The 23,416-nt window shown below is 51.8% G+C and overlaps 1 protein-coding gene and 1 long non-coding RNA gene across 6 annotated transcripts in view; both read right to left on the bottom strand.

Moving 5' to 3' along the window:
- Positions 1-7,539, bottom strand: part of KDM7A (lysine demethylase 7A) — a 64,775-nt gene extending 57,236 nt beyond the window's left edge. For both annotated transcript variants that reach the window (XM_035342579.1, XM_035342571.1), the window contains exon 1: positions 7,390-7,539. In XM_035342579.1, the coding sequence (XP_035198470.1) occupies positions 7,390-7,508 (119 nt within the window). In that variant the 5' untranslated portion in view covers positions 7,509-7,539. The remainder of the gene's footprint in view (positions 1-7,389) is intronic.
- A 3,735-nt stretch (positions 7,540-11,274) lies between these two features.
- LOC118175995 lies at positions 11,275-22,138 on the bottom strand. 4 transcript variants are annotated; one of them, XR_004755244.1, is made up of 4 exons: positions 21,398-22,138; positions 15,345-15,490; positions 14,698-14,769; positions 11,275-12,903 (listed from the first exon to the last, which is right to left on the bottom strand). It is a non-coding gene; the product is annotated as an uncharacterized LOC118175995 (long non-coding RNA). The 4 variants fall into 4 exon arrangements; XR_004755245.1 differs by lacking the exon at positions 21,398-22,138 and having other exon boundaries at positions 14,698-14,765; positions 15,345-16,457; XR_004755240.1 differs by lacking the exon at positions 21,398-22,138 and having other exon boundaries at positions 15,345-16,457.
- Positions 22,139-23,416: the final 1,278 nt, after the last annotated feature.

Below are 23,416 nucleotides of genomic sequence, written 5' to 3' on the forward strand. Positions count from 1 at the left end.
CATTTGCAGTTTGGTCTTTGTTTATATGTCCTCATACACCAACATCCCAAAAGGAAAATGTCAGTCTCTTCAGAAAATACCAGCTGATAACTGGTAAGAATGACAGATCAGATCAATCCTACATCCTGAATACCAAAGATTTCATTTCTCAGAATGTCACCTTTCCTTGCACTCATCTTCGTGATGAGTGCTTTAAGAGCTTTTAAGTGAATAAACCATTAATGTAAATGGAAGAAATACGATTAAATTTATGAAATTAATTTGCCAAGCTACCTACAATGTCAGCTGATGGTTTCCAATGAAAATAAATATACTTCATACCACAATGTATTAAAAATTTAGAGCAGTCATCCTCACTCCAGGTGGCTTTTAAGACAGAATGATGGGGAGGAGTTGTATTTTGTTTTCCTCCCCCCCCCCCCCCCTTTTTTTTTTAAAAAAAAAAAAAAAAGCTTTCTTGCTTTTGTAGCAAACATCAGCATTTATGGCTGCCTGAGCAGCAGCAAACTCAATATTTTCAAAAAGAAATACCAATTTTAAAGTCTATAGTTAATGCTGAAGTAATGGAGAAAACAGTATTAAATATTAATTCCATTCAAAAGCAGAACTGACCCGAGGAGATGTAACTAGCCACATAAATCCACATTACCACCACACAGCAGACATCTGAAGACTATTCATACTCCACAGACTGTTAGTTCTATGTATCTGTGAGCTAATGTTACAATACATTAGAAAGGATTGACAGATGAGAAATGGCCTAGCCATTCTAAAACCTGTGTGTTTCACTAAAATCTCTCCCCTATGTTACCAATAAAGCAATAACAATGTTTTTAAATGAATTCTCATGCTTGGGCAATGAAAATACAGGAGTATTTTTCTATTTTTAAGCACATGCATTGTACCTGTGAAAGTCTTTGCTGATTACTCAGTGTTGCTTTGAGACGATGGTATTTGATTTCAAAATTATGTAGGGCAAGTATAAATATTTATATTAAGAGCATGAGTTCATCTTCATCTTGTGCAAACTGTCATGTAAACAGAGCAGAGACACTGCATCATGTGATCTTTCAAAAGATATAGAAAGTGCACAGAACACTGAACTGAACATATGAAATCTGCTAACGAATATGGTAACTGTCCACGAAAAGCTAGAAACCACAAATGAAGAGTGAAAGCAATATTAATGCTATTTAGCCCACTGGCAGTTAACAGAATGAAACTCCACTGCAAGGCTTAACCCATTTTATTGCCATTTATTGACATTATTGTTGTCTTAAGAGAGCTCAGCATTACAAAGAGATCTGTTGACCAAGATAAATTTAAAATATATATATATTTCATATCTGCTAGGTGCTATAGCACAGAGCAGATACAGACATTAGTGCACCAAGCAGTAGCCTCCTACCCGGACTTCTCTTACCTCTGTAGTCTGTGGATATAAAAGTCACAGAACAGAACCATTTGAAAACATTTTAATTCTTCCGTCAGGTGAAGCAAATGTTTGACAAAGCAAAAGGAAAGAAAGATACAGAAGTTCCACTTAAGCACCAGGAAATAACATCTTTGTAACCATAAATTAACTAGTGATGAATTTGCTATTAGTCAGTGAAACTACAGAAGAAACTTGCAGCATCTTCATTAACGTAATGAAGAATGGGTGAAGAAAAAAACAACAGTATCAGTAAAACTGATGAAGATCAACCACAGCATTACAAGAAACAAAAGACACTGTTTAAATCACTAATGCTGAATCTTCTTGTTTTTTAAGTAACATTTAACAGGCAATGAGTTTTTACTTTAGATATTAGAGCTGTCAGCATCCTAACCAGTATTTAGAAGATCACAAAGATCTTGTCACATTCTAATTAAATAAGCCCAATGATGTACTTTCTCCCTGTTTGTCTTAGAAATGTTGACTGGACAATGCTTTTTGTTGCTGTTGTTCTCGTCCTGGTTATTATGCAAGAATGCATATTCTAAATCAGCTACTATGCTTTATTCCAGAACATCAAATAAAAATTTAAAAAAAAGATTACAGATCAAAAGGAAAGAAGTGTTAACTTTCAGAAGCATATACACTTCAAACAAAGCCAGTTTTGCAAGAAAACTGTTAAAGGAAAACCTCATATGTATAATGCTAGATGTTATTATATAGTTTCAAAAATTGAAGAAATTTGAATACGTAGTACTGTGTAGTGCTTATTATGGTAGAATACATCTACTTTAATATATATTAATAAGTCTTCCCACTTCACAGATGGGAACAGAGAAGAGGGGAAAAATGGCTTGCTCAAATTAGGACTATAAAAGGATTTGAAACAGACATTCAATTACACGAGTGCTAGTCTGGCATCTTTATTGCTGCTAGTTTCTTCTCAGTTTAACCAAAACTAGTCTGGCATCTTTATTACTACTAGTTTCCTCTCCGTTTAACTGAAACTGTTTTGGCTGTGGCACTGCCGCGGAGCCGAAGTCACCTGAAATCACTCAGTTCTTTGGCAGAGGACACACAGCTTGTTGGACTGGCGCTCAGGCCTCCACCTTCCCTCTAAGGAAACGAGGCCAAGCCAAAGAAAAACAAGATCAACAAATGTGTTGTTTTCCCCTGAGGTCTGAAACATTTCCCTAACATACTCCCAGTTTCCACAGGAAGAATTTAAGACTTACATATCATAAAAGCCAGAAAGTCAGCTCAATAGCCTGTGGTGCCAGATCAAAGCCCTAGTGACCAGACAGCGATTTGTTGATTCACTTCAGGCCCCTGAACATACTTAGGCGTGTTTCATAATTAGTTAGTTTTCTGAGAACAGAAGGTCTGCGCCAAAAGGCGTCTGTAACAGCCTCTCCTCGCACCCTGCACGTTTCTCGGCAGGGGCATCACCTCGCTCGTCCCACGTCCCCTCCAGTTGCAGCCCGGGCGCTTCACCCTCCCTGCAGGCCAGCAATGAGCATGGCCAGGCCAGGCACAGCAGGTACAAGGCAGACCTGCACCTGCAGACAGATGCTCCACAAAGCTGCGTGACCCTAAAGAGGGCAAAAAGGAAGAAAGCCAGGCGCTCCCGTCTTTTCCCCCCGCTACCATCTCCTCCAGCAAGGCAGTACCAAGCGGCGCTTCACAACACCCCAAGACCTGCCCTTGCCCTGGGGGAGCCTGCTCAGCTGAGTAACCCAGCAAAACCCTACCCTGGCAGAGGAATGCTTTCTGTCAGTGTCCTCAGCAGAGCTGGCTTACCAAACAATCAGACAAGCACTGAACCAGCAAGAGGGAAACGACATGAGCACGCGGCCAGGAGCGGGCCAGCCTCATTGAGCAGCAAAGGGTCGGTGAAGCCCATCGTGCACAACCTCGTGTGTAAAGCACCAAAACAAAGAACCAATTCAGGCAAAGTAGTCACTATGGCATGTACGTTTCCTTCTTCCCCTGTGGAGAAAGAAAGCCTGCCTTCAGAGTGCGGAGCAGTGCGTTCGGATAGATACATGGTGCCCTCTTCCCAGAGGAGAGAGGGAACCTTCGTTTTGAGGCTAACTCAGATTAAGGAGTGATTGAGAAGTGTTGTGTTTCTTCAGAGACTAAAAGAAGACACGCTCAAATCTATCTGAAAGTCTTGTATCAGAAAAACTATGTTCTACATGAACTTTACATGATGTTTTGCTTTGTTTTTTTGTCAGGTTTATTTTTCTATTTGAGAAAAATGCAACAAGCCTCAAGGTATCTGCAATTTAAATAGTCATCCTCGAGAGCACATGAATCACTTTTCTTTTCAAATGATGTTAATGTTTTTTAATAGTGACAAAGCTGTAAGAAAACATCAAAAGCTCAGTGGCAAAGTTCTACATATCATCAATGAACTGCTCTAGGAATAGGGGAAAAAATAAGTTAATTCTTCCAAGAAGGCTTCACAGAGCACAGAATTAATCCTGAGAGCAAGAGCCATCGATTTAAAAGTGATTACATACAAATGTAATCAACTGGGGTTTGTGTTGTAACAGAACTGCATCCATAGGTACACTGCATACAGAGGAGGGCAGCGTTCCCTTCACTGCCCTCTAACCTGCCCAAATACATGTTGACTTCTGTAAACACAGAAATATCAGTCAAAACAGATACAGCCGTTATGACCACTAAGTTTCATTTACACAAAACACCGAAGATACAACTGCACGCAACGCTGAGCTAAGGTGGACGGGTTTTCTTCCTTAACTCTCTCTGCGAGGGAATGGAGAGGGCACAACAACTTTGTTGATGCAGTTATGAAATATTAGGAAAAGCTACCAATTTCAAAAGAAAATTGATGTTTCCCTTCTTTTTCCCTATTGCTCTGGCTTTGAAGAATAAAACCGTTCCTTAGTTCCATAAAACTCTTTTTAATGTAAAAAAAAATATAAAAAAAAAAAATGACATGATAAAGGTTACAAGCATTTTAAAGGGCGAAGACTGCTTGGGGAGTGAGATCACTTCAGCTGGCACTGACATGTGGGACGGTGCCTTACCCTACCTGCCACTGGGGCACGCTGGAAGCTCAGCGCAGGATGGCTCGCAAACAAAACACCACGGGAGAAGCGCCCCGGAAAGCTTCCTCAGGGGCACGTGCATTTCTCAATTCTCAGTTTGACAGACTGGCTTCTCTCTGCTCCGTTACGGCCAGCACAGTACCAGAGCAGTTTGACAAAGTAAACAGCCTCCCAAAGCCAACTCTGCGATAATCTACTTCGGAAGCATTACGGACACTGCTACGTGGTGCGGACAAAAACCGAATTATATGCTCAAAGAAACTTCAGCTTGTTCAGGCTGGTCTTAAATCTAGCCTACAAGAATAAGTGACATCTATGCAGTATCTAGTCAAACACATGTCACGGACAGGAAAAAAAAAGGACAAAGACTTCAACGCTGACAACAGGATTTCTGCAAACTCCAGACATTCTAGTAGCTAACTGTAAGTTAGGTCAAATATACACACACACAACATGTATATATTTAACCTTACGCAGACAATATATCACAATAGAAGACACGAGTGAGAAAAGGCAGGATGTGGTTTTAACCTAATAGCTGTGGCAGAGCATCAAAAAAATGAAGGGAGATGGGCAGAAGGGTCATGCATCCTATCATTTGAAGACAAAGCCCAGAGCTCAAATAGGTGTGAAGAGCTACTGAAAAGACTCAAGAAAAAGTTGAGTACAAGACGACATGAAGGAGTTTTTCTGCTGTGTTTTATCTGGAGTATATTCTAGACAAGGGAGAAAGGGGGAGGCAGCTTAACAGGGCATGTTCATTGAAAGAAGAAAAAACAGGTAAGTATGGAAATTGTCTAAAATATAACTGGATGCACCCCTCTAGAAGATTTGACAGTTTGTCACGTCAAGTCTCTAGAGTCTCTTCTCCCTGGCAAACCATCCAAGGAAGTGCTGAAGCCTACAACACACACAGACACATGTAATGCTCTTTTGTTCAGCAAAAGGTAATTACACAAGATTGTGGCCAGGTGCTAGGCCCACTTACGGAGTAACTAAAACCCAGAGCATAGGTTCATAACCTCCTAAGGCACATGGAGACGTTTGCTTTTACAGAACTATTTGCAGGAAGAAATAAAATACCTATTTGTTTACAGCGATTAACGTATTGACAACAACAATCCAAAAGAGTCATTGGAAGGCGGACAGCGCAATGAGAACACCCAGAAGAAGGATCCCGCGCCACACACAGGGACTGGCACAGCTGTCGGAACAGAGCTCGCGCTGCCTGCTGCACATTACTGCCAAGGCACTCTCCTGACTGCGCGCAGGCAGGCAGCACAGAGTTTTGTAACCCAGTAACACGCACTGCATACCATGCCAGCGCACCTTAACCAAGCACGGCTTTCCACGTTTCTTAACAAAGTCACATCAATTCCAATCCACAGGCTGGGTAAACAAAGAAAAGAAAGAAATCGAGCGAGCGAGAAACCAGTTCCCTCAAAACTTCAGACGTTTCGGACTGGGTATTTTCTCTCACGAGCTACGTAACAGACCTCAGATACTGTCAGACAGAGGGAAGGGAGCTCCCAGGGCAGAGCACAGCTGGGAGCGGATAACAGTCTCCCACGATCCCATCCCTTTGTCACGGGTCTGCACGAGCGTGTGGCTGGACCCAGCACAAGGCAGCAAGAGGGCTGCTGCCAGCTCCCCCTGGCACACACGGGGCTGCAGGCGACCGAGGCGGCTCAGCGCAGGCACTGCTCTCCTGCCAGCCGCATGACAGAGCTCAGCGCAGGAGCCGCTGTGGATCTCCGGGCAGATGATCAAGTCTTTAAAGAGCTGCGGAGCGAGCGGTCCTTCCCACCCCCGTGTCAGCCAAGCCTTTCCTCCTCTTAACCACTTCGGAAGCGAGCTCGCTCGTACCGCAGCAATATTAGCACACAAGACCGGCGTTTCAACCAAGCTTGCACGCAAAGCGAGCGATTCCCAGCGCAGGCTTGCAGACCGATACACGTGTAGAGGAACACTTGCTAGAGACAGCCCGTGACCCTACCAGGGCCTTCAGACCATGCCCCAACCCCTCCTACCAGAAGCGACCCTAAGTTTTGACAAACTTATGTCAAGCCACTGTAATGCAAAGGAGCTGCCGCGCTCCCAGCTTCAAACAACAGCACCGGCGAGCGCAGCAGCCGCCTCATTAAAAATGTTAATGAGGAGCTGTTTGGGGAGGCACGGCGATTGTGTTTTGCCTGTTGTTTTCCTTCCAGCCCGCGTAGCTCTTTTTATAGTTTCTCTTGCAGCGTGCTTTCACGCGAGGGGACCCCACACACAAAGAGCCAGCCCACTCTACCTCCGTCCCGGCCAGCAGCCCGGACACGGCCAGCGCTCCCTCCTTCCAGCACGGCGGTGCTCAGCACCCTGCCCCGCAGCACCCTGCCCCTCAGCACCCTGCTCCCACCGCTGCAGGGGGAAACGGGGGCGGACGGCGACCCGGTGCTGGGAGCCCAGCGGACGGGCGGGTGGCGCGGCGTGACCCAAGCCGACCCAGGCCAACCTGGGGGCCCGGGGCGCTGCCGAGCCGAGCGGAGCCGTGCCGGCAGGGGGCGGTGCGGGCGGCCTGCCGCCTGTTTTTGTTCGGCGGGGGGCATTTAAACGCCCCCCGGCCACCGCCGCGCCCCGCCGCCGGGCGCCCCGCGGGACGGGGGCGGACACGCGGGGCCGGGCGCCCCCCGCTCGCTGCCCCCCTGCCTTTGTTCGCGGGTCCCGGCGCCCCTTCCTCCCCCCCGGCTCCTCCCGGCCTTCCAAACGTCAAACGCAGCGGAGCCCCGGCGGCAGCCCGGCACGACACCGGCACCGGCCCCGGCCATTGTCCGCCGGCCGGCACCGGGGGCACAGGGGGACGACGAGGCAAGGCTGCCGCCCGCCGCCTACCTGCCGTGGAACCAGTCCTTGCAGATGTCGCACTCGATCATGAAGCGGCTCACGTCGTAGGGCTCCCGGCACACGCAGTACACGGGGGTGGCGGCGGTGCCCACCGCCGCTCCGGCCATCTTTAAAGAACTCACGGACTGGGGCGCCCGCTCCGCCTTTCCCCTCCCCTCCCCTCCCCTCCCGGCCCTCCTCCTCCTCCTCCTCCTCCCCCCCCCCGCCCAGAGGCACGGCGCGGGAGCGAGCGGACGACGGCGCGCGGGGGCGCGCGCACGTGCGTCACCCGCTCCCCCCCCCCCCCCCCCCCCCCCCCCCCGGGGGGGGCCCCCCCCCCCCCCCCCGCCCCCCCCCCCCCCCCCCGCAGAAGAGCGGACGGAACCGAGCGTGCGCGGGGGAGGGGGCGCGGAGCGCGCTCCCATTGGGCGGCGGGGGGGGGGGACGCGCACGTGCCCCGCCGCCCGCCCCCCTCCCTCCCCGGAGGGCGGGGCGCGGGGAGGCACGCGCTGCTCCCCCCCCTCCCCTCCCCTCCCCGGGCCGTGTCACGCGGGGAGGGGAGGGGGAGGGGCAGGGTGCCGCGAGGACACGGAGAGAAAGAGCGCGCCGCGCGCCCCTCCCCCGCCCCCCTCCCCTCTCCTTACGTAACCGCGGCGGAAGCTGCCGAGCTTTGCCGAAGCCGCCCGAAGGCCGGAGCGGAGCGTGCCGCCGGGCCGCCGCGCAGGCGCAGTGCCGGCAGGGGCGTCGAGGCTCGGCAGCGCCCGTGTGGCGGGGGGTGGGGGGGGCGGGCGGCACCCGGAGGGGGGGAGCCCTGACGGGGGGACCCCTGAGGGAGCACCAGCCCCTGCCGGGGCCAGCCGTCCCTGTCTCCTGATGCTGGTTTTGGAAGTAGAACCAAAGAATCATTGGGCTTGGAAAACTCCAAGATTGCCTGGTCCAACCACCCCCCTACCGCCACTGGCGCCCCCTAACCCGTGCCCCAGGCACCCCGTCCAACCTTTCCCGAACACCCTCAGGGACGGTGACGCCACCACCTCCCTGGGCAACCTGTTCCAGTGCCTGACTGCTCTTTCTGGGAAGAAATGTCTCCTCATTTCCAACCTGAACCTCCCCTGGCGCAACTTGAGGCCATTCCCTCTGGTCCTGTCACTGGTTACCTGTGAGAAGAGGCCGACCCCCAGCTCCCCACAGCTTCCTTTCAGCTACCTGTAGAGAGCAATGAGGTCTGCCCTGAGCCTCCTCCAGACTAAACATCCCCAGTTCCCTCAGCCGCTCCTCACAGGACTTGTGCTTCAGGCCCTTCACCAGCTCCGTAGCCCTTCTCTGGACACACTCCAGGGCCTCGATGTCCTTCCTGTAATGAGGGGCCCACAGCTGAACACAGCACTCGAGGGGCGGCTTCACCAGAGCAGAGCTCGGGGGGACGACCCCCTCCCTGCTCCTGCTGGCTGCACTACTCCTGATACAAGCCAGATGCTTGTTGGCCTTCTTGGCCACCTGGGCACACTGCTGGCTCATGTTCAGGCAGGCGTTGACCAGCACCCCCAGATCCTTTCCTCTGCACAGCTTTCCAGCCACTCTGCCCCAAGCCTGTAGCCCCGCATGGGGTTGTTGTGACCAAAGCCCAGGACCCGGCACTTGGCCATGTTGAACCTCATCCCACTGGCCTCTGCCATCAACCCAACCTGTCCAGGCCCCTCTGCAGGGCCTCCCTTCCCTCCAGCAGATCAACACTTCCCCCCAGCGTGGGTGTCATCTGCAAACTTACTGAAGGTATAGTATGTACCAGGACATTTTCTTACAACAGACAGTGTTTTCTTTTATCAATCTGATTCAAAAGCACATCGAGTTATTAATCTAAATCAAAAGCACATCAAGGAAAATACATATTAGTGGTATGGCCGGAAAGCTCTCGCAGAAACATTTACAAGTAATAACAACATGACAACAACTGGGAGACAGCTGTTCACGTCAAAGTTGTGCAACAACACATCGGTACTTATAGCCACGACACAGTCTGAAAACACACAGTTCCCGGCTCCTTAGTTTGCTGCTTCCTAGGCTGTCACGTGCTGCGTGTTATCTTGGAGCTGCAGTTACCAGCTGCAGTGGTAACTTTATCCAAATTGGCCATAAAAATGTGCACGTGTTGTGTTTCAGGAGGTCTCCGCCAACAACACCCCCCCTAATCGCCTTGGTAAAGCACACCGCTGGGTATTCCCGTAAGCAGGGGGTGAGGCTGTGTGACTTGTGGGGAGGAGACCTCGTTTTGCTCAGGGTTGTTCTGGCGTTGCTCGATTTCATGAGGAAGTTTGCAGGTGACACAGAAGAGGTTTGCCCAGTGGAGAGAGTGCAAAGAATGAGGAAGCGGGACAGGCTCAGCCCTCTGCAGGGACTTTCCCTGTACCAGCCTCGCGTACTGCAACAAACCCAGGTTTCTGTGAAAAGAAGGAAGTTACAGCCTCAGCCACACACAGCGAAGCTCACCGTTTAACAAGCACTTTCTCTACGACCACAAACAACATCCTTTCGCTGTTGTGATTTCTCTCCAAGCAAGGTGTATCGGTGATTCTGTCCGCTGCAGGCACTCTTTGAGCAGGTGGGGAGTACCTGCCTCATCTGCAGCAGGAACGTAGCTTGAGCTGGCTCCATCTCGCTCCCAGTCTGATCTGCTCTCCGTCAGCTTTTCTCTTTCCAAGGTTTCTTTCCAAGCACAAATATGCTTGAATGGAGCACAGCAAAAGTTCAGAACAGCAAAAGGCCACACGCTCTCTGTAAGAGAATTACAAAACCGCTTTTAATAAGCATTCCTCCCAGAAACATGGACAGCCTCATGAAATGCAGTGTAGAAACAGAAATGGCAATGCCAGCCTTGACCATGCACAAAGGAGCAAGACCATTCAGAGCATGCTCCCCAAAGTGTTCAGCTGCACATGCTTTGCTTGCCACAGTGCTGGCACCTGAGCAGACCTGGGGCCAGTCTGCAGCCTGCCCACCCTCCCTCAGCAGCTCCAGCAAGTGGGTTCACCCTCCAAAGCAGCCCCCAAACATCTTCCCACCATCTTCTCCACCAGCACAGACCCTGCCAAGCGCAGCCCCTGGCAAACCCAACTTTCTGGGATCAGGCTGTGGGATAGAAAAGGATGAGAGTCTCGGATTACTGCTGGAAAACACGAGCACTGCTCAGAGGGAATAAGGAGGAGTACCCACTTCTTTTACTCTGGGACAGGGCCACGAAGGCACTTGGCTGACCAAATCAAGCAGCTTCCCACTAGGTGCAGAGGAACGATGGTTGCACTTGCGCTAACATTTGGGGTGAGTTATTTCCGTGGGCGGGCAGTGGAGGCTGGAGAAAATGTCAAGAATGGGAAGCAGGGCTTAGGACTGAGGAACGAGGATGATGGGAAGATGAAACAGTAGCACTGCAGCACATCCTTCTGCGTGCTTGTACCAAAGGCTTGTAGTTAGCTTATAATCAGTGCTCGGGTATAGTTCAGAGCTGTATGGGCTGTTACAGAGTCAGGATTGTAGCAGGGTTTGGGTCGTGGTGCTGTGTGGGGCACGCAGAGCAGGGACCTTTCAAAGAAGACGAATGTCTTGAGAGCAGGGGGAGAACTCGTGCCCATCAGTCGGGGGCTGCTGGCTCTCAGTGGGCAGCACAGGGCTGGGTGGACACTTACTGCAGCTGCTGCACTCAAAAGCCAAAGGGATGGCCCGGGAGCAACCAAGACCTGGAAGGAGCAGAAAATGAAGGCAGACATTAACAGGCATTTTCAGAGTAACAAGAAAATTATCAGTTAAGTTGTTAGGAAAACACATGGGTAAGAGGTAGTTTCCCCATCCTCGGACATTTGTTTCAGTATATTTTCGTACATTTTGCAAGAGCACTCCTGTTTTATTTATTTATTTATTTATTTCCACATCAAGAGGCTTTGGGCTGCCAAAAAGCAAAGCTCTGGAATAAAAAGCGTTCCAGTTCTCCGCATGAAACTGCCCAGCGTCTACCCAGAATTGGCAGTATGATCTTTGCATCTGCAGAGAAAATACTGAGTCATGTTGTCAGCCCACACACGTCTAACAAAAATAAAAGCAGCCCAGCGATTCAAGATTCACCCCCTCACCACGCAAAGAAAGCACAAGTCATTCAGTCATGCCTCGTGCGTCGGAGACCTTTAGAAAACACCCGGCGCAGGGAACATTCGCCCCCGCGGCGCCCACGCGCCGCTTCAAAACCGTCGGCAGCGTTTGCAACCCATTCACCACCCGCTCAGTTTAGCATCCTCGGAGGAAGTTGCAGAGACTTAAAGGTTTCTGTTGAAACTAAACGCCGCTGCTTACGGTAAACACACCGCAGAGCTTATGTGAGGGGCGTTGAAACGGTGCGACACGCTGTATGCCACCCGAGTCCAAGAAGGCAGGAAAGCGTCCTGTGCTTCTCCGCATAAAAGAAGTGGCAAACTTAAGGCTTGGTCTGTGAGAAGTTAACGGGCTCTTTTCCTGCGGGAGGTAATCCTGAACAGGAACACGGTCTGTCCCTGCTCTGGGCTCACAGGGGTGGCACGCAGCGGAACAGGAGGCATTTGCACACACATCAAGATTTGGGGAATTACCCAGGAAATCCTCCCCCTCCTTCCCCTTCCCACATCTGACATTGTACCCTAGTGAGAACAAGCAAGTCCCTGCTGTTCATCCGGCTGCTGAAAAGCTCTCTTCCCACTTTGGTGGTAAAAGCTGGTGGAAGCATTAGCGGCTGAGCTCGGAGCAGCCCCGCATAGTGCCGGCGCAGGGATGTCACCGCACAGAGGACGCGGGGTTGCACGAGTGCTGTGGCACCGGCGGCGACTCTGGAGACGTGTCAGGGGCCCAAAGGCCACAGCTAATCTGTGTTTGCTTTCACACAGCGTGATTTTAATCGGCACAAAAAGCACCCATTTGCGGTTCATGCGGGGAGCGCTGGAAGCCAGGACAAGCTTACAGAGCAGCTGGGGCAGAGCACGTGTCTGGAGATAAGGGGTGGGGGAGCACCCTGTGGGGAAAGAAAGGCAACATCTCCTTTAGGATTTCTTCTCAGCATTTCCTTTATTGCTCAGGAAGGCTACATACTGCGTGGCAAAAGTCTAGGAGGCAACTTCACCAAAGCGCTATAACCACTTAACTCCCAATATAAGAAGGGAGGGGAGAGAGCTGCAATGAGCCTGAGGACAAGCTTGCTGAAAAATCCCATCCCAGCAGTGCTCGGTGCACCCTGAGGTCCTGGCCCGGTGTGCAGGTGGCTGTGCCCATCTCTGTGCCACCAGCCTGCACCAGCGTGGTGGCGGGAGCAGCAGGAGGGTAAATGCACCTCGAGGGCTCTCGATTTGTTTGCCTTGTAGCTCGGGTACGCTCACTGGAAACTCCGAGGTGCAGCTTGACAATCAGGGAGCGCTGTCACTGGAGAAAATCCTTCATTTCAGCCCTCTGCTGTTTGCCCACTGCGAATAAATACTCCTTATCTGCTCTTGGTTCAGCCTCATTCCTTGAAAGCTAAATTTAAAAAAAAAAAAAAGGGTGGTGGTGGAGGGAAATCACACAAGGACTTTTGTTTTGGAGCACGATTTAGGTGTGTTTTCAGATGGCTGGTTCCGGATGGGATGAGCTGCACGTTAAGGGTATAAGGGAAAGCAGCCAGAGGAGCTCAGCTGTCGCTTTCCACGTGCAGCCATAAAGCCAGCCCCAGAGGCCACGTCCCCTCAGCCAGCCCCTGCTGCTGCCGCAGACCCCAGGGGCATTCTCTGCCCAGACCCCAGCAGTTCCCCGAGGAGCGTGGCCTGCCGGTGCTGGGGGACAGGGAAGAGGGAGCCAGACGAGCGCGCAAACAATCCCATTTGCACCACAGAGCGTGCGATCCAGCTCTTTGTCACCGCGATGGAGCACGCTCCATCCTGTGTTGTTTTCCTTCCCCGGTGTTATCACACACCCCCTTTCTGTACACGCCTTATCAAATCCCCTATCAGAACCAGCCTTGTCCGGACAGGGGCTGATTTCTGCTTGCCTAATATGTGCCTGCCAGCTGCGTGTTTGTTTTGTTCAAAAATTACAGCCAGCCATAAAATCTAAGTGCAGAACCTGCAGCTGCTGTTTAAAATAAACTCAGAGCCGCCGGAGCAGCACAGCGGCGCTCAGGACTGAGCAGACAAGGGCCCTCCCCAGCCAGATCCACAGCCCCAGCGCCCGAGGAGCCTCGTGCATCGAGTCCAACACCTGGTGACGAGCCCACCAGCGTGCACCTGCCCGGCGCACCGCTCACCTGCCCGGCTCCAGCTGGGGACAAAGGACACGGAGGAGCGGAGCAGGCGCCTGCCTGGGAAGGAGGCAGGCTGCCGCTGGAACAAAGCTACCCAGACCGACGGGGCGAGGAGGCTCCCCCGTGCCTATTGTTTGGCCTCTTTTGTGCTCCCAAGCCGCACTGGTCCCGAGCTGCGCCAACGGGGATGGTGGGAGCCGGGTGGAAAGGGCTTTGTTAGGGGAAGCCCCTCGGTCCCCAGCTCCCACCATGCCCAGGGGACCCCAGCGCTGCTCTGGTGAGCGCCCCATGGAGAGGCCCCGCTCAGCCCAGCTCACACGGCCCCTGCCCTCCCACAGGCAGCTCCACGGTCCAGGAACAGGCAGCAGGATTTGAGCACAGGCAAACTGAAGGGTCCCTGCAGGGGACAGGACGGCGAGGAGGCAGGTGCATACAGCAACCAGAGGCCACCTCTCGGCTTTGTTCTGGGAGAAACAGCTTCTGACATTTTCTGGTACTAAGGCTGCACGTTAAAGAGGAAGGCTCTATCCAGAGTTCAGTTTCTCTTCCTACTTTTCATTATACTGGGTATATTTAAAGGAAATTATAAATTTATTTTTCATTGCAAAAGCACCTATGGCCATCCAAACAAGCAAGGAGGCCTCCAAACACGCCTTGTTCAGATACAAAGCTAAAGAAACGACTGTAAAATTCCTACTTAAAAAATACAAAAAATAAAATAAAATAAAATAAAAGAGGGACTAGAAACCACGTCGCCTAAACACAGCATCACCTCCTTCCTTCAGGCTTTGCACTTGGCCGAGAAGCTTCAGCAGACCTTACAGCGCTGAGCTCGGGGGCCAGGAGATTCCTGCTCACGTCCAAGCTGCAGACAGCAGCTCCAGGGCCCAGGGGCTGAGCTGGTGGGGCTGGCACAGGTGGGCTGGGGTGTAACAAGGTGCCACCCGTGGGGGAGCCAGGGTCTCTGCGGAGGCTGCCCGCGGTTCCCGCAGGGCGCCGGGGTCAGCAGGTAACTCATTAACGCCAGCGCTCACACGAGCAAAGGTCAGCACGTGTTTGTTGCTCTTCTGGAACAGCCGACCTGCAAAGTTCATCTCGCAGGCTTTCTAGGAAGAAGACAGACATCCAAAGAAAGCATCCCCCACCCACCTGCCCCGAGCGCCCCGCTGTGTACCGCAGCCACCAGACGCTGCCCTTGCCCACCTCCCCGTGCCAAGGAGTCAGCTATTGCAAGGAGCACTCTGTGGTTTGATCTTTATAAACGCCTGCACTCCCTGAAGGTCAGATGTACAAACACACGGGTGGTGTTAGCAGCAGTGTTCCTCATCTCTGAGCATTTCACGTGAGCAACCTATCCACCACTTCTGACAGCAGTTGTGAACAGGCAACTGTTGCTTAATTTGACCCCCACAGGGCCATTATTTTAGCCCTGTTAAAAGCAAGACATCCATTGCTGTTGGGATGGTACCAGCAGCGCCTGCTGCCAAGCCCGCACAGGAGACATCTGCAGCCTTCAGTCAAGCACCAGCTCTGGGGGCGTGAAGTTCAGGGCTTAGCTCCTGCTGCCACGCTTCCAGGTTCACTTCAGTCTGGAGGGGCGAAGCAGCCCTTCTCCCTCACATCCGCAGAAGCGAATACAATCGAGAGAAGGGAACCGAGCTCTGCTTCCACAGCCACTTACCAGAAGAAACGGGCCATTACAGTAATTTGTTTTCCCTGCAGAGATGTACTGACAAAGGCCGTGCTTCTCAGCTGCGCTGCGGTAGGGAAAGAGAAGGCTTTACTGCAAAGGGGAACTCAGTCACTGGGAAACAGGCAGAGAGGGTGCTGTGAAACATATCAGGAAGCACTAATGAAAAGGTGGCGGCAGCCAGAGGCTTTCAAAGTTTTGATTTCTCCAAGAGAATGAACCACAGAGAATGTTCTAACCAAAGAAGAAACAGCCTCCAAGCTCTCTCTCCTGGAAGGGAGGGATTTGAAGGGCTGGAGAGGAGGGAATGCTCTTTTGGCTGGATTAATTTAGAAGGTAGAGGTGATTTTTCCCAGGGGAGTTAAACTGGACACTTGCCTTTGCTCTTCTGTGGCTAATGAAGGGTGCCTGAAGCCCTCCTGCTTGCAGGAGGAGGGCAGGGGCGGCTCCTGGCCAGGACCACCCCAGCACCAGGGAATTGCCCAGGCGGTGGCTTTGGTGGAGGAACTAAATGCTCCTGGTTCCTTCTCCAGCCAGGCCGCTTCAGCTTTGCATTTGTTTTTGCTAACACCTTCTTATTTTAACTCATAAAGCCCTCGCTGAAGTGTGGTGCCCTGCCCCCTGGCTACAGGTACCGTGGCTCTGCTGAAATCTCCTGCGAGCCTTCAAGATAGAGCCAGCCTGAACGCGGCACTTCAAGGAGTGATAAAAACCCTTTTAAACGTGACATGAGACAGAGCATGCACTCAGCAAATGTGGGAATTGAGAACAACCCCAAGAAACTTGACCTCCCAAAGTGCAGGGAGGGGAGTGCAAAGCTCCTTGGAAGGAATTGCAGCAGGCATCAGCACAGGTTTGGGGCAGGCTGGCCGAGCAGCTGCCCAGCTGAACAGGACCTGGGGGTCACAGTGATGCCAAACGAAGGAGTTAGCAGCGTGCTCTCATTGCAAACCACACAGACCACATGGCAGGCAACCTTAGGGGCAGCGTGGCCATAGGGAGGTGGTAATTCAGCACTGGTGAGGCTGCAGCTGGAGCAGAGCTGCAGTTCCCATGTCTCTCTAAATGGCCCTACCTCGCTATGTTCAGGTGTATCGCTCAGAAAGCAAGGCTCTCTCTTTTTTTAATTAAAAGCAACCTGAAGGGAATGAAGTTCTGTGCAGCCACCTTACCCACAGCAGCTGCTGCCCAAGCAGCGCCTGCAAGCGCTGGGCCTGGGGAACGTCCCTCAGCCCGACGGTTGGAGCACCTGCACACAGCCCGTAACCCCGCTGGTCTGACTGCTGCTGGTGGATTTTTACCCTCCCTGCTTCTCACCAGCAACCCAGCAGAGGACAAGTCCCCGGAGGCCACCAGCATGCCTCCAGGCGACCTCCTAGCTCGGTGCAATGGAGAGCCAGCTTGCTAAACTTAATCCCCACGTGCTCCATGGGGTTTCTCACCACATTGCCATCTACAGCCTGAGTGGGAGCGACTCACACCAGACCCCCGCCTCATCCGCAGCCTGGCATTATGATTTCAAGCATTATATTTCTTTACGAGCAAATTATCGCCAAGGCTTCAGTGCACTGTTGGCCTTTTAAAAACCTAAGTGTTTAGTATTTTTATTTCTCTCTGCTTTGCTGTTTATGGCTCCTGTAAATCTGGGATGAGCCGTGGCAGAGGGAGAGAGCTGATCTGACCCACAGGAATGAGAAAATGGGCAGGAGAAGGGGCATGGACTGAGTCCTTAACCAGGGGGTCTCTGCTCCCTGCTCCAGGCCCTCCTAAGGGGCAGGCAGGGTGCTGCTCACCAGGGCTGGTGTTATCATAATGCCTTCTTCTGTGGTGCTGAGCAGAAAGCTTATTTCTTCTGTGCTGCACATCTACAGTAAAGCAAGAATCACACTTCTCTCTTCTTCACAGGACTGTGGGCAGCAGCACATTCACCACAGCCACAGCCTGTGCCATCGTTACAGGAATTATTGCTACGGCAAGGGGACAGGGACACGAGCACAGCACCAGCTTGCTTCACTGGTAAACAAACCTGTGCATTTCAAGCCATCAAATCTGATCCAACATACTGCTGATCTAGAGGCCTTACTGTGTAGCAAGCAGAGAATGCTGTCACAAACAGAAGGCCTCAGGAACTTTGTGCTGGACATTCATGTTTGGCACTTCCAATGAGCTCCTTAGGACACTTAGGGGTGCACCAAGGCCCGTGCTACAAAGGATCCCAGCAAGCAGCTCAGCAAGAAAACCACCTCCTGCATTTCTGTGCTTCCATATTCTAAAAAAAAAAAAAAACCCTCTCTCCTGTAATCAGTGGCCTAAGGGGCATGGGACCCACAGCCCTTCCTTCCCACTGCCCTTGCCCACCTGTCTCGGTTCCTTGAGCTCCAGATCCTCCAGGGCGGATCATTTCTACATGAGCACATGCACGCTTCACACCTTGCTGAGCAGGCCACCATCTTCCTAGAGACCTTTAGGCACAAAAGACAAATTATATATAATGTTACAAGGATGTCCGTTGGATTGAGCTATTCGCTGACAGTTTTATTGCTAACTGCACTGCTCCGTTCATTGCTAAAAACATAAATAAATCTTCCCCCCACCATGGTACCCAGGGTATGCAGGTAGTTCATTTTATACATATTTTTATCAATGTTTAAGAGCACGTGAGAGTCCCACCCCATGCCATAACCTGCACACAGGATGGTAGGACAGGCAAAGGAGAAAGTGAATTGAACATGAAAGCCCCACACTCTGGGATCACCCAGCAAATCGGGTTTAACTCCAGACGCATCAGGACTCAGAGACAGAAGTAAACATCATCAGCACTTACTCTGCCCACCTCCAGGAACTACAGTCAGCTTGTGTTTGGACAGGACAGACAGACACAGGAGTACACTCTTCACTGCATGCCTTTGAAAACCATTCAACTGCTTTCAGTGCTGGAGACCTGCACCTCTCCTTTCCAAGCAGGGGTTCCCTCCAGCCCTGCTGTCTCCTCACAGCGGGGGCAGTGGGCACCTCGCCCCTCTCCTGGCCACGAGCAGAGGTGAGGACAGGACGGCACTGAAGGCAATTAGAGCTGCGGGGAGAGAGCAGGGAGCAGGATGTCATTGCCAGAGCTGGAATTTGGCCTGGGCGCCATGGAGATGAAAGGCAGCAGATGGTTAAGGTGTACACGGGAAGCACGCGCACAGCACCTGACTGTAGATTTAAGACCAATTAATACAACAAAAGAGAAAACTTGACAAGGAAGCTGGAGATCTACAAAATGAATAAGTGAACCATGAAAAGGGGAGTCTCTCCCATCCACAACAACAACACCAAAAAAAAAGCAAGCAGCACAGCGTACAATACCTACAGAGCCCTGAATAAACTGAAGTTGGAACAGATGGAGGCAGAAACAAACCGCGGCGCCTACGAGCTGGCCAACAAGTGAAAGGACCAACTCGGGAAGGAGCTCCCCACAATGCGGGCAGAGGACAATAGCCCCCGCCCCACGCCACCCCTTTTCTGAGGTGCTCAATATGCTTCGTACGGCTTAATTTAGGGCTTGCAGTCTGCAGCAGTCTTGGATGCAAGATCCAACAAACAACAAAAGCATATTCTTTTGAATAATAAAGCATGTGTCTCTAATTAAAAGATGCTGAGCACAACGTGCTGCAGACAGAAGCTTCCCAACGCCGCCTCGGAGGCGCGAGAGCAACCTTTATCTCTGGGCAGGGCCCGGCCCCGCGGCGTGAGAGCGGCTGGGCACACAAACCTTTCCTTTGTATTTTATCTGATGGCCTGGGCTCTGCCTCAGCCAGGTCAGAGGCGAGAAGACGAGCTGCGAGACAAGCTGCCGTACTGTGGAGTGGGGAGAGGTTAGCACGGAGTGATTAGGCACAGAGAGAGGAATTCCTGGAGGGAGGCGAGAGTCCCAGGGTGCCAGACGCTGGCTTTGCCACCCTGCTGCTCCAGGAAAGGCAGCACAGGGCCCCCAGGAGCAGTGGGAAGCAGCCCCGCTGGTGGGGCCAGGCTGTCGGGACGCAGGTCTGCAGGCACAGGGCCGCCCCGCCGCCCTATCTGCGGTGTAAATCCCAAAGGTAAACAAGCCCAGCGCTGCAGACAACATTTATCACCCGCTTGAAGGCAGGGCGGCGGGGGCTAAGCCCCTGAGAGGCACCCCCAGCCTGGACGCGACAGGCATTTCACGGCATGCGATCCCGCCTTGAAGCCACCGGCCCAGACCTCACCAACTTCAAAGCAGGAGGCTTTTGCTGCTTGGCCCTTGGGAACCCTGCCCCAAAGCCCCTGCCCCTGTCTGTGCTCTGGGACAAGCTCAGACATCGTAGGTTTGCAGGGAACAGGCGCTCTGCAGCGGCTGCTTGGCTCCTTGTAGCACCAAGGGGACGCCAGCACTGGGTGCACGTAAAACAATGCTGTCTGGGAGGCAGCGAGCACACGGAGCCCAAGCACAGGCACAGGCCATAAAACACCTCCCTTGTTTTTATCCCCACCTGGTTCCCTCTGTGGCTTTAGGCAAATCACGTTGCTTTCCCTCCTCAGTTTCTGCACCTGCGAGGCAGTATTTACCTACCCCAGGAGGGGGTTGAGAGGATTAGTTAATGTTTGCCCAGAGTTTTAATGGATAAAATATTCTGTGTTAATTCCTAGACCAGTATCTGCAACCCTCCACCTCCAAGAGAGGGGTTTGCTCAAGACTGAGCTCTGCTACTTCACAAAATCCAAATCAGAATCAGTTAGATATGAAAAAACCCTTAAGACCATCATGTCCAGCCTAACATCAAGATCAACTTAACACTATGAAGTTCACCATCAAACCATGTCCCTTAGTGCCATCTCCACATCTCTTAAATACCTCCAGGGATGGAGACTCCCCTATTTCACAGCATCCTGCTTGACCACCCCCATCTGTGAAGAAATTCTTCCTAACATCCCACCTAAACCTCCTCTGGTGCAGCTTGAGGCCGTTACCTCACATCCTGTCACTTATCACCTGAGAAAAGAGACCAACACCTCCTTGCTGCAGCCTCCTTTCAGGTAGTTGCAGAGAGCGATGGGGCCTCCCCTCAGTCTCCTCCAGACTAAACAGCCCCTGCTTCCCCAGCCACTCCTCACAACTCATTTTCTAGTCCCTTCACCAGCTTCTTTGCTCTTCTCTGCACATGCTCAAGCAACCCAATATCATTCTTGTGGTGATGGGCCCAAAGCTGAAGACGGTATCTGAAGCGCAATGTCTCCATGCCAAGCACAGAGGCACAGTCACCTCCCTCGTCCTGCTGGCCATGCTATAGCTGATGCAGGCCAGGACAACGCTGGCCTTCCTTGCCCAACACCCCCAGGTCCTTGTCTGCTGGGCAGCTTTATAACAAGCCTTTTATATACAACCCCAACCCTGTACTGCTGCTTGGGGTTGTTACGGCCCAGGGGCAGCACCCAGCAGGTGGCCTTGTTGAAGGCCATACAGTTGGATGTGGCCCATTGACCCGTCCAGTCCAGAGCCCCTCTTACTCTTGAGCAGATCAATGCTCCCACCCACCTCGGTGTCATCTCCAAATTACTGAGGGTGCACTCCATCCCCTCATCAAGACATTGATAAAAACATTAAACAAAACTGCCCCCAAGACCGAGCCCTGGGGAGCACCACTAGCGACCGGCCACCAACTGGACCTGAGTCCTCTGACAAGGACCCTTTGGGCCCAGCCCCCAGCTGGATTTACCCAGCGAACAGTACATCCACCAAGCCACCAGCAGCCACTTTCTCTGGGAGAAGGCTGAGGGAAACAGCATCAAGCACTTTGCTGAAGTCCAAGTGAACAACAGCTTTGTGCCTGCGGGCACAAGCCCCAGCCAGGGGCAAAGGCACAAGCCCACCAGCATGGGGGCAGCTCTGGGGCTCAGCTCTCCCCCCCCCCAAGCACCCGGGAGGGTTTTGGGCAGCCCTCGGCCCCCCAGCACTGGCCTCTCCCTCGTCCTACGGGGCGGCAGATAAATGCCGGGATGCTGCAGAGGCTGCTGAGCAAAACCAGGAGCGAAACGTGACTCACTCCTACCATGCTGCAGCCCGAGTCACTTTGTTTGCGAGCCCGAATCGCTTTCTGCTGCTTCCATACTGGCTTCTTCAAGGGTGAGTAAGCAGACAGCGACAGACATGACTCGTGTTATTCACGGAGCACCGAAGCCGTACCATTTCTCCGTACGCAGCCGGATGACTGTATCCTCCACCTCGAGTGGGACATTTCTAAGAACTCGGTGACGCAGAGGCGGCCAGGCCAATATGCTCAGCGTATTTCACTGACAGCACCTCGCGTTGATTCATTAATTGCCTGCACTCCGCCACGCATTGTTTTTACCCAGTCGTTTCATTTCAGTATTCTTGGCAACTCCAGGAAGGCCCATTCATGGGCAGAGCTCCAGGACAATGAGACTGCTTCAAGCTGGAACTGAAACCCTGCCTGTAAAATTAGCAGTGCACGAGTTAAAGTGGGTTTTGTGGTGAACATCCTTGAAGAGTAAACAACAGTAGTTACAGACGGGGAAATATGGAAAGACTGCTCAAACTGAAACAGTGTGAGCATTTCATGCACTCGTTCACATTATATATAAACTCATACATATGCAAAGAGGTAAACAAACACACAGCTAGGAGGGAAGAAAGTGAAACTTCCTTCAGTACTGAATTGTCATTTTTGAATTACTCAAACTGGCTCATTATGTGGATACATTTATGTTTAAAAACACAGCATTTGCACACATTTTGAGAGAGAATTGTGCGTTTTTTCCTATCCCAGGTTTCTCCTGCTGCTCTGGCATTCCATGCTTCTCATTTATATTTCTGCATTTAGTCACTGTTAATTTGAACGACAACATCAAGAAGACGACTCTTTGCATAGCTTATAGCAGCACAGTTTGAAATAGCGTAGTATTTTTAGCAACAAAACCTGCATCAGCTTAGGCACAAATGTGAACTTTCTGCCAACTGGAGGCATAATACCCACTTCCCCAGGAGGACGTGACACCACAGACACCAAAGTCTAAGCAAAAGCACTTGATTGTAATTGTAGTGTTATTTACATAGACCAGTTCAAATTCTGCTTTTTCTTCCAGTGCCAAAAGTTTAGGGCTCCAGATAAATCACTCTTTCCTCTTGAAAGAGGTTTATTGCGTTTATTACTCGTTTCAGAGTCCAAGGGCCCAGGCTGAGATCAAAGGCCAGAGGCAGGGCGCAGCGATGCCCCACATGAAAACGCTGCAGCGCGCAGTGGGTGAGATCTCCGCCGGGGACAGGAACACCCAGATTCAGTTCCCAGCAGCGCTCAGCCTCCTTGAGTAACCTCAGATGTGTCATTTAGCCTCCTATGACTCAGTTCCTCATTCATACAATGGAAATGACACGACTTCTTTATTTCGTAGGAGTCCTGTGCAGATAAATATCTTTTATTTTGGTATCGGAATCCGCTCAAAAATTGTAACAAAAGCAAAGATCAGCTACGATCTGAAGAAATGATGCGATCAAAGGCTGGGAAGTAACAAAACATACACAGCAACTGAGGGGAGCTCTCTGAAGTGAGCTGATTTCTCGTTATCATCACCTCAGAGTACCTCCAGAGCGAGTGATTTGGTTCCCTTTACAAGGTGGAAAATTCCAGTGACCGAACTATTTCCCGCAAGAAACGGAGCTCGCTTTATAAATGCAGTTTCCATTCTCTCCATACCAGACTTGACAGGGCTTGATCATGAACCATGGCACCAGAGAAGTGCAGCACTGATTTGGCCAGATGGCCAGGTCAGGATCCTGCTTCCCAGCATCACTGTGCACCCTTTCAAAGGCTCGGCGGTGCTGCCGCCTCCCAGTTATGTCCACACGGCTCCCACATCCCTGCCGGGGGCTGGTGGAGTCATTGGGAGGGAGCCGAAAGGCAGCACCCCTTGGCAGCAGCCTGTGGCTCCTCTGGCACTGCCACAGCTGCCCTCTCTTGTGGAGGCAGAGGACCATACCTGGGTGCTCCCACACTGGCACCCAAACCCACGGGCCATGCCAGGCTTCCAGAGGGACGTCGTGTTTT

This window comes from Oxyura jamaicensis, chromosome 1, assembly GCF_011077185.1.
Source record: "Oxyura jamaicensis isolate SHBP4307 breed ruddy duck chromosome 1, BPBGC_Ojam_1.0, whole genome shotgun sequence".
Classification (NCBI taxonomy): Eukaryota; Metazoa; Chordata; class Aves; order Anseriformes; family Anatidae; genus Oxyura; species Oxyura jamaicensis.